This window comes from Martes martes, assembly GCF_963455335.1.
Source record: "Martes martes genome assembly, chromosome: 6".
In the NCBI taxonomy this organism is placed as follows: domain Eukaryota; kingdom Metazoa; phylum Chordata; class Mammalia; order Carnivora; family Mustelidae; genus Martes; species Martes martes.
In genome coordinates, this window is record NC_137893.1 from 11,545,687 (window position 1) to 11,557,341 (window position 11,655).

Genomic DNA, 11,655 nt, shown 5'->3' on the forward strand with positions numbered 1-11,655 from the left:
AATCGTTATATTTGCTCTGAAAAGCATGGGTGCATCCAGTTTCTAAAGTAACAAAGCTAAGTCTATCCAACACTAAGTAAGGACCTCACTGGTGACTATCTGCACTATTTGGGCAGTTTAGATTATCAAACTTGACTACCAGGACCGCAGATGGAAATGAGGTTCGGCTGTCCACACATCTCGAATTAACCAAATCATCTTGTAGACTACTAGACTGAGTGCTTTGCAAAAGCGACATCCAAGAACAATGATAAAGGGCAACATAATGCAGCAGCAAGTGCTTAATCTCTGACCCTAATTTCTATCATCTTAAAACAGGGTTAATACCAATCTTGTTGGGTTATTAAACAATAGTTTTATATCATTTTGGCTTGCAGTAAACACTCATTTAATATTTGCCAAACAAATGACCCCATCATGCTTCAAAGTATATTCTTGAAGTTCCCCATGGAAACCTGAATGTTGGGGGTCAGGGAGGCCAATATAGTAAGTCATTGACACAAACTAGTTTGTCCAAATTAGGTAGCCCATTAAATTGGCTGGGCAAGCCCTGGGTATCATGTTCTATCGAAGAGTCTCTGAGGTTGCTGAGAAGAGGTATTTGCTCTGAGTAGCCCTTCAACTGCGATAAGTAAAGAGAAGGGATATGGAGCATGGAGAAAGCAAGTTTAAAAAGAATGGAGAGGTGGAGCCCAAACTTCGTTCAGATAATTTGGTCTGTAGCATGAGCCACACAAAACATTCTCACAATGAGTGTCTTGAGTAGAAACATTACAATCCAAGGGAAAACACAGTCGTCCTATGCACAACTGTGAGCCTCGTGGGCTTTGATCCGTGAGATAGGAAAATCGCCTTAGAATATGTTTCATACCTTTAGAGTTAATAGAGAGTTAATAACTAGGTTGCCTTCTTAAAGTTGTATTAAAATTATTTTAAAATATATTTTATTGTTGCATATAGTGGAAACTTCTGCTTTGTTTAAATACTAAGTTGAGTCCTCCTGATTTAGAATAAGAAAAAAAATGCCTGTGCTCGTACTTCAGTTCTGTACTTTTCCCCTGGACTAACGAGGAGAAGATGGCTGGAAAGTAAGGCTGCGCTAGTTCAATTATTTACTAGGAAGCATTTATATCACATGTCAGCGAAAAGTTTATGCTGTCCACATAAATCTCTCTCATATTTTGTGTTGTGTACCAAAAACTATTAGGCCAATTACTTTACACTTATGAAGCTGTTCATTTTCCATATCTCCTCAGTTCTGTGGGATGAGAGGGGGCTGCATCTTTAATTCCAGGTTAAGCTTATTGGTATAAATTAGATAAAAATTGGTGGTCGTTGGGGCACCTGGGTGGCTCAGTGGGTTAAAGCCTCTGCCTTCGGCTCAGGTCATGATCCCAGGGTCCTGGGATCAAGTCCCGCATTGGGCTCTCTGCTCGGCGGGGAGCCTGCTTCCTCCTCTCTCTCTGCCTGCCTCTCTGCCTACTTGTGATCTCTGTCTGTCAAATAAATTAAAAAAAAAAAAATTGGTGGTCGCATGGCAAATTACCTGCCACAAGGAGCAATCCTATCATAGTTCTTTCCATATGTACCATTCTCTTGACTATATTTCATCTCATGGTGTGTTTTATTTTAAAAAGTTTCATATTTGTATTTTTTTTTATAATTAGGAAAAAAAAGAAGCTCTAGTGATCTCTGTCACCTAGGCATCTCCCTAGCCTGACTTTGATGGTGAGTCCAACATGCCCTCTTGAGCAATGAAAACCACACCAAGTAATGGAGACAATGTCACCTGCAGTGACTACCAGGAAGCGTCACGTAACTGTAAACAGCCCTTACCGAACCTTTGTTTTTGCACAGCATCTGGAGTCCAGAGCACACGGAGGATAACAGAGCTAATGAGTGTCAACGTCAACAGCCATGAAATAAACTAAACACCTCATTCTCCCAACAGTGTGGTCTTAGCACAATTGGGCTATATTTTATTCTCCAGAATTTAAAGTTTTGTTTTAAATTCTGCACATCACAGCCATACTAAATATCCCCTTAGACAAGACGCAGCGTTGCTGAGTAAGCCCCCTGCAAATCAGCAATGCTTTTTCATAAGACCAACATCCATAATTTATATCTGCATACAATTAGCCTGTTTACATTTATACATTTTCTGCTTCCTTTTATGTGAAATATTCCACAGGATACTTGGTAATGCATTCAGAATAACCTTTTTAAAATAAAGACTCCAGGACGAAACAGTTTATAAAATCCAATACCTAATAAATACTTTATATGAATAAAAAAGTGTTTTCTTAATCAGAAACAGTATATTTGTATTTGAGCTAGCCTTCCTTGCCTCCCAGGCCAATGGCCTGGCACCATATGGATCTTTATTTTTTAATGTATTCAGGAAAAAAAATACTACTGCACTTCTTGATGGTTTCATTTGCACACAAATATCACATCCTTTCTCTTCTGCATTATTAGATCACTATCAGGATAATTTTTACAACTTTGGCCAAGTCAATTCCTTACACTGATACGATGAGAGAAAAAATTCAGCCAGTTATCTAGAAATTTAGTATTCATGGTTCCAAATTCTGAATTCCCTCAGTAGATTTTGCTTGATAAATGGATTTCACTATTGGAAAATGTATGCAGCTGAGAGGGAATTTCATATCATCGTGTACATTTGGCAGTCTACTTGCAGTGGTCTCGATGGCTAGAAATTTGTCCATGCGGGTACCCAGTGGGTGGGCTAATAAGCAAGACCTTCTAGCAATAACTTCAATGGTATCATCCCTTCTTTTTGCTGGGCTACTAGTATGGTATGGGCCTGAGATGAAAGGAGCTACCTGAAGCAGAGGCCAGGATCTGTAGCATCTCCCATGCCCTTTTTGGGGTAGAGTGAGACCCTACCAAAGAAAACCCTGCCCCAGAGTTGAGCTTGACAATGTTGAATCTTACCTGAGCCCTGTGATCAGTGAAGGTTAAAGGTATCCCTCCTCTTCTTTGTTCTGGGAAACAGCTTACTGCAAAGAGGCACCCTTCCCCATATGACTTAGATAATACTCACAGATGCCTGACCCCTTGTTTATCCATAATGAGGCTAGACAGGTACTCAGAATTCCCTTTCTTTACCTCATAAGTGATCAGCTGAACTGTTAATCGTTCTAAACAGAATACTAACCGGCCAACCTTTGGGTAAATGTCTTTCCTTCATCCCAATGCATGAAATTTAGCCCAGCTGCAGTGGGATCCAGCAGAAAACCCCTTCAAGGAAAGGTGGCCTTGGGGTAAAACATTCTTTCTACTATCCTGTCACATCACCCTATATCTCACGCCACTTGCCACGCTCAATTCTTTCTAGCTTTGTCTATTCCTCTCTGTAAAAGAAAATCCTTTCACCCAACTCATGAGACACTTGCAGACATTAGATCATGGCATTCACCCTGTTAAAATAATCTCCCTCTCCCTATCGCTATAGTCCCCTTCCCTATGACACTAATCCCCCTCCCTGTTGCAAAGTCACTTTCCTTTTCTTGCAATAATCCTTTTGAATAAAAGTCTCTCCTTACTAGGTTCAGATTTGTGGGGGGTTGATTGTTTGTTTGTTTGTTTGTTTGTTTTTTGACAAGATCCTACTTACCTGAACACTGAACTAGGGAGGATCTTGAAGAAAAATATTGTTTTTGTAAGAAGGAGAGCCTTGGGTTTTCAACTGGTGCATTTACACATATTTAGAGTTTCTTTACAAATAGATGAGATTCTCAGAACCAAGAGTTGGTGCTAACTTCTTGATGGATTGACTTTGTCAGCCCTTGCCTTTCTCAAACTTCTGCTGTAGTGGCTGGTGTCCTTTCCCTAGAGGTCAGGCTTTGCTGATCCCTGAGCCATCAAGAATCGAGCAGGATGCAGATTGAGACACTCAGCTCCTCCGTGTGAAGTGCAAAGTTATTCTTGCCATCTGGAATTAAGCTCAGCATTATAGAGCTGGTGTAGGGCAGACCTTGAATTTCTTCTTGATACCTATGTGTCTCCTCCTTTACATTGTGGCCTGCATTTAGACTGTGTCATATTGATCCAGGTGGAAATACAAGTTCCAAGATTGATGACTTGTTATGAGGTCAGCTTTCATCTTGTAACATCCTACCTAGGTCCCAGCCTAGGTAGGGACATAACCATCACCTGTGCAATTTTGAGCATCTTGGGTTGCCAAAATTGTATCATTAGTTTCTGTTCCTGTCCACATCAAGCCTGAGCTCCCTAAGTGCCTTGGGACAAATCCATTGACTTCTGGTGGCCAGCTCCGGAACCAGGCACATTTCCCAGACCCCTGTCCCTTCCAGTTCAGGGTTTTCAGTCATCCTTGAATCATGTAGTATGATTTAAGAACTTCTTGATTAATGGTACAGACTGCACCTTACTTACCAACACTAACCTTTATTATCAGGTCAGTTCCATTGCTAACAGGTTGTCATTCCATGTCCAAGTGAAACATGATTTTTTACAGAGCTGTTGCACAAAAGCCTTAGTTGACCATGGCCATTGACAAAACTGAGGAGAGAAAAAGGGGCTCTCTAATAAAAGAATAATAAGGGTATGCAAGTGAGTTTTGAAAACTTGATATCAAGAACATATACACATATACAAATAGACATTAAAGAAGTCATTGGAAGCCTTCACTGGAAATATCTCCTAGAATTTTCATTAGTTAACTCGTATACTTATTTATTCAAAAAATTACTCTAAAGGGCTCAGTAGAGGCTAGGCACTGTGCTAATAACTTGGAACTCAACAGTGAACAGAGTAGACCAAATACTTGCCCTCACAGAGTTTGAACAGGAAGGATTTAAAGTGAGTTTTAAATAGGAATCAACATATAGAGATTCAATATGCACAGAGATTATAAGGTGAGTTGTATCTGTCTGTGCAAGGAATAATAGTTACAACCATAATGGGATAGAACGTGTGATTAGTCAGCAGGCTTCCATCTGCTGAAGAGCTCTCGGGCTTTTTCTTCCTCGTCAGTAAACCCATGCATCTCTGCATTTTCTTCTTTTAATCTAAAATCTGGAACTCTCTTCTTTTTAATTTGAGGAAAGGGGAATTGATGCCAACACTCAATATTAGAAAAACGAATGAGTGGGCATGCATGACACATCAGTGAAAGAACACAAACCTTTTTCTTGAACACGGTGTTGGTTTCAGTGTATAATATATGTCAGTAGGAAGGCACTTTAAATTCTTTGACATGTATTGGAGAGTTTCCCTTCTGGAAGTTAGAGATCTCATTTTGAGAATGTCAATGAGGTATAAAATTCTGCATAAATAAATATAGTTACAATTGATTACATTTTCCATTGGGAAGAATAAGTTACAGGGAGATGGTTTCACTTATTTTTCAGAATGAAAAATGTGTACATAAAGGAATCAAAAAGAGTCTGTTGCACTACCCTGAAGCCAAGGCTACTTTCATGCTTGTTTATTTATTGTTTGTTTGTTTACACATCCTCAGACTATTCTAGGAAGGATTTAAGGCAGCTGCTTCTCATTTCATAGCTTTCAACATACACATACTTTATTTGTTTTGTGATCAGTAATTAAAATTATTATATTCCAGACTATAGCATATGATTGTGTAGCCATGTTTAGTTCTGCTTTTTGAATTCATCAAAACTTAGACTGAGTGTGTGTGTGTGTGATTCTTTATTCATACGCACAGCAACTGTACAAGCAAAGTCACTGTCTAAGAGCAGAAAGAAAACTCTGCAGAGATTAGAGAACCCTGAAACAGAAAAGAGAGGCATATTCTCAAGAGAAAACTAGAAATAAAATCTACTCGAAACTCTAAAATACTGCTCCAAACCTAAACAGATCCAAGTGTACCAGATGCGATATGAGCATAAATATTGATGCATCCTGATATTGTCAGGATGCCCCTGCGGCAGAGATGTCATTGAAGGTTGGAGTGAAAGGATATCTGGACCATCCTCCTAGATGCTGTAAATAAAAGTTTGCACACTACTTTAGAAGGTACGCAGATTCCTCAAATCTTCCCATGGATCAGAGATTAAGAGAAAATGACCTTGTGTCACTTCTGAACAGACAAGTAAGATGAAAATTGATTTGATTGATATCATCTACCTATTTTAAGATAGTTCTGAAAAGGCCCTATTTTTTCCCTTAGAAAGAAATACAATTCTACGTCCCTCAATGGGAGAAAAAGAATTTCAAAGTAGTTATGAATAGAAACTATATGTTCCCCATATAGGTAGGTAAGTAGGTAGATAGCTAGACAGACAGATACCCTCCTTTTTTATATAGCTTATCATTATCTTCACAACAATCTAATTACAAGGTAAAATTATTTTACTCATAATTTGTTTTCAATTTAAAGTCTTTCCCTACCAGAATATATGCTCCCCGTAAGAGAATTTTTCTTATTTACTACCATGCCTAGAAGATAGTCTAGCATAAAGCACATATTTTAATAAATTTTTCTGGAATGAAACAAGTATGTTTCAAGGGATGACATTGATTGTCTTTGAGTAAATGGGTGACAGATGATATCCTGTTTGCTATACGTTTATTTTAGTGCTCTTTAAAATATATATATATTTCGGGGCACCTGGGTGGCTCAGTGGGTTAAAGCTTCTGCCTTCGGTTCAGGTCATGATCCCTAGGTCCTGGGATTGAGCCCCACATCAGGCTCTCTGCTCAGCAGGGAGCCTGCTTCTCTGCCTACTTGTGATCTCCGTCTGTCAAATAAATATTTTTTTTAAAAGATTTTATTTATCAGATTGAGATCACAAGTAGGCAGACAGGCAGGCAGAGAGAGAGAGAGAGAGAGGAAGGGAAGCAGGCTCGCTGCTGAGCAGAGAGCCCGATGCGGGGCTCGATCCCAGGACCCTGAGATCATGACCTGAGCCGAAGGCAGAGGCTTTAACCCACTGAGCCACCCAGGCACCCCCGGTCTGTCAAATAAATAAATAAAATCTTTAAAAAAAATTAAAATATATGTATTTCTTTGTGTTTCTTTGTGGTTTTTTTTAAAATTTTTCATAATGTGTATGTATTTCTTTTTAAAATAAGAAAAAAGGGATGTGAGGGTGATCTGGTGGTGACATCTGTCATCCCATTGACCGCCAGTGTTGATTTGGCTGATCTGGTTAGCTAGGCACTTGCCGCCTCCCTCCATCACTGTTCCATGTGTGTCCATGCAGAAACTGTTTGCTAGGTCCAAGAGGACGACCCTCCCAGATAGAGGCGGACCTGTTCTTCAGTCAAGGGGAATGAGTGACTGCACTCCCTTGCTAGAACCTCCAAACAAGCTCTCAAGGTCCATTCGTAGAAGAATGTCCAATAGTCAAGCTTCTAAGGCTCCAGACATATCCAAATGAGGTGCTACATGTGGCTGTCTGCCTTTCTTTAAAACAAAAAATAAAGGCTTCTGGCGGTGGTCGTTCGAGCTCGAGCAGCTGAAGCAAGATCGGTCAGAGTCAGAGTGGTGGTCATGACCCTGATGGTGGCAAGAAGGATGACAAAGACAAGAGAAAGAAATATGAAGCTCCTGCACCAACCAGAGTAGGGAAAAAGAAGAAAACAACGGAACCAGATGCTACCAGCAAGCTGCCACCGGTGACACATCACAGTCAGTACCATTTAAAATTACTGAAGTTAGGGAGAATTAAAGACTATCTTCTCACGGAGGAAGAATTCACTAGAAATCAGGAACAAACGAAGCCTTTAGAAGAAAAGCAAGAGAAGGAAAGATTTACGGTGGATGATCTGAGGGGGACCCCAACGTCAATAGGAAACTTGAAAGAGATCCCTGTTGACAATCATGCTATCCTGTCTACATCTGTGGGCTCAGAGCACCGCATAAACATTCTTTCCTTTGTAGACAAGGATCTACTGGAACCAGGCTGCTCCATCCTGGTCAACCACAAGGTGCCTGCCATCCTAGGGGTGCTCATGGATGACACAGATCCCTTGGTCACAATAATGAAGGTAGAAAAGTCACTCCAGGAAACCTATGCTGATACTGGGGGGCCTGGACAACCAAATCCGGGAGATTAAGGGATCTGTGGAACTTCCTCTCACTCATCCTGAATATTATGAAGAGATGGGTATAAAGCCCCCAAAAGGGGTTATTCTTTATGGTCCATCTGGCACAGGCAAAACCTTGTTAGCCAAAGCAGTAGCAAACCAATCCTCAGCCACCTTCTTGAGAGTGGTTGGCTCTGAACTTACTCAGAAGTTCCTAGGTCACGGGCCCAAACTCATTCGAAAATTGTTTCCAGTTGTGGAAGAACACGCACCATCCATCGTGTTTATTGATGGAATTCATGCCATTGGAACAAGAAGATACAAGTCAAATTCTGGTGGTGAGAGAGAAATTCAGCAAACAATGTTGGAACTGCTGAACCAATTGGATGGAGTTGATTTGAGGGGTGATATGAAAGTTATCACAGCCACAGACCAAATGGAGACTCTGGATATGGCCCTTATCAGACCAGGTTGCATCAACAGGAAGCCTGAGTTCCCTCAGCCTGGCAAAAAGACTAAGAAGTGCATCTTTCAGATCCACACAAGCAGGGTGACATTAGCAGATGATGGGACCCCAGACGACTTGATCATGGCTAAAGATGACCTCTTGGGTGCCAACATCAAGGCAATTTGTACAGAAACCGGTGTGACAGCCTTGAGAACCATCACACCAAGAGAACGTAGAATGAAAGTAATGAATGAAGACTTCAAGAAATCTAAAGAAAATGTTCTTTATAAAAAAGCAAGAAGGCACTTGTGAGGGACTGTATCTCTAAGGGACCACAGCTGCCTTCAAGAAAATGGTCGGGGTTGTCATAACGCCTTGAAGGGATGAGGTTGGGGAAGTTGCCCAGTGGAACCCATGTTCCAGTTGATTTTCCTTTTTTTCTTTTCTTTTCTTTTTTTTTTAATTTTTCTTATTAACAAAAATCTCCTGTGTACCTTTTTGAGTGCAATGTGTAGGACGCCCCCCAGGCTGCCTTCATGCAGTGCCACATGCAGTGCTCTGTCCCCAGTAGAGAGTGCTCCTTCTCAAAAAACAAAAACAAAAATAAATAAATAAATAAATAAATAAATAAATAGCAGACAAATTAATCAATTTAATTTAAAAAATTCAGATCACTTAGAATTCCAAATAATGGGACACCGGCACGGCTCAGTGGGTTAAGCTTGGGTGCAGGTCATGAACCCAGGGTCCTGGGATCGAGCCCCACATCCGGCTCCTTGCTCAGTGGGGGGCCTGCTTCTCCCTCTCCCTCTGCCTACTGCTCTGCCTGCTTTGTTTGCTCTCTCTTATTTACTTATTTATAAATAAATAAAATCTTAAAAAAAAAAAAAAGAATTCAAATACTATTGAGATCTGATTTCACCTTTGTGGCACGTTGAAAGGAATAGTCAACTAACAATACTCCACCCTGGACCAGGAAAAGAAGAAAAAAAAAAAACTAACAAACATAACAAAAACTCTTTTGCCGTTCATAAATTTTAGAAGTTATTTTCCATTTTTTTCAGTGTGCCTTTTCTCTCATGGGTCTTTTGATGGATGGATAGTGGAAGAAATGCAGAGAGGTGGCATAATCACAGAACTGGGAGGATGGGTTAAGAAGCAGAAAATGTGACCCCTTTAGTTTTATTTTTGTAACACAAATCTATTCACAGCACTCTTAGAGAAAACACTTTTTTATATATTATAAGCTTGCGAGGAAAGCTTAGAAGAACATGAACAAAAATGTTAATGGTAGTTAAACCCAGACGACTTCTCCCTTTCTCCTGTCTCCCAGTACTTGTCAGGATGTTCCTCCAGGTTTTCTGTGGTTTAAAAATAGTATTTTTTAAATAGGAAAAACTATAAAAATCAAATTTAAAAATCAAGTAAAAGTTACAGCTATGAAATAAGATATTAATTTGAAATTTTTAAAAGGAAACATCTGAAAAACACACAAAAAATGGGAAGTAGTGAAAATGCCATAATTCTGAGTTAATAGAAAATGTTAGATGAAGATTGGTCAACGAAAAGGAAAGAGGAAGTAGAAGGTGTTGAGTAAAAATTTTAATGGAAGGCTAAGAAATGCATTCACATCTCATGGCAGGAGATTATAAGGTGTTAAAAAAGCACTGAGAAGGAGTTTCAGGAAATCTTAACGATGTCTTTCTGCCTGCTGTGGAATACATTTTATATTTATTCTGGAGATCTCTGTGGTTAAAATGCTCCCTTCTGGAGCTGGGGAAATTGTGAGAAATGTGTTCTTCCCCGATGTCACAAAAAAGTAAGATCTATAACATGTCACACTATCAAAACCAAAGGCAGTTCAAACGGAGGGGTAGGTAGCTTCTTCATTGAGTTTATTCTTTAAACCAGACCGATTAGGAATTGCATCTGAGAACTCAAATACAGTTTTGTCAAATACCACTGTGTCAACGATAGAGCTTCAGATCTTGAGGAGTCAACGAGAGATAGTTAACTTAAAGGCTCTAGAATGAGTGAAACCTTGAATTAACCTACAAATTACTAACCTAATAATATACAAATGAGCTAACATTAAGTAACCTAATAACATACAAACATTAACTAACCAAAGAATATGCAAATATTATGACCTCACCTCTGCTTAATGTTGACTCCCTTTCTAGGATGCCGTGAGAGTTTGGGGATGATGTGTTCTATTAAATGTGAGTATGACATTATGCCTACGCTGGATATTCTTGCTTTTGCCCTTAGAAGAGGAAAGCATGGTGCCTGCAAGTCAGATGGCAGCGATCTGCACCTACGCAGGTCTGACTGAGGCAGAGAAGCAGCACTTTCTCCATGCAGCAGAATTTCTAGACCGAAGAGCCCCTGAAGCTGTTGCTATGGAATTCAGCCTGTCACCCTGACCAAGAAAAAGAGCACCTCATCCTCTTTTGATGTTTCCTTCCCACGCGGCAAAAGCCACCAGCTTAATGTTCCTGGCCAATCCACGCTTGCCCTCCTCCCCATCTCCAAGGAAAGAGCAAGGAAGGAAAGAGAAGAAGAATTTAGGGCAAGCTTCTCAGGAAAACCAAGAGAAATGAGAAGGGGCAGCTCTCCCAGACACCTAGCAAAAACATTTCACTCCCTATTGTCATTCTGTGTTATGAACTTTTGCCAAGAGGAAAAAAAGAAAAAAAGAAAAACAAAGATTCACTTGGTACACATAAAAGACCGTTTATTACTGAAACAAATTCTGGGATGACCAGAGCCAGTATTTTCTCTAACCTGGTGTGTATTATATTTTATGCATAATCACAGTTGAATTGCTTCCCCTGCCCAAAGTCATGCGTCTTATTCCTTTTTATTACCACCCTATCCAACTCTATGCTCTATTATAGACTATATGTTAATGGCTGAATTCTGAAGGCAAATAGCACTTTGTGAGTATGTAAGACTATAGAAGCTGCTGGTGCCTATTCAGTAAATCAGAACTGCTGTGCCAAGCAGCAACCGTGCTTCTCAGCATCACATCAATTCTGTCACATAAAGACTAAGCCAAAATAGCCAAGTCATTTAGAGTAAGTAGATATTGAAAGAGTTGACATTTTAATATATTTAATAATGAAAGAGTAGCTAATTTTGATATTTAGTATAAAAATAGT

The 11,655-nt window shown here is 39.8% G+C and overlaps 1 protein-coding gene across 1 annotated transcript; it reads left to right on the forward strand.

The window, feature by feature from the left end:
* Nucleotides 1-4,886: 4,886 nt before the first annotated feature.
* On the forward strand, nucleotides 4,887-8,819 carry LOC308344278 (26S proteasome regulatory subunit 4-like; the record flags this gene model as incomplete). Its single annotated transcript, XM_080805876.1, is given in 4 exon segments — nucleotides 4,887-4,904; nucleotides 7,492-8,037; nucleotides 8,039-8,779; nucleotides 8,781-8,819. Coding segments are annotated over 4 exon segments (1,344 nt in total).
* Nucleotides 8,820-11,655: the final 2,836 nt, after the last annotated feature.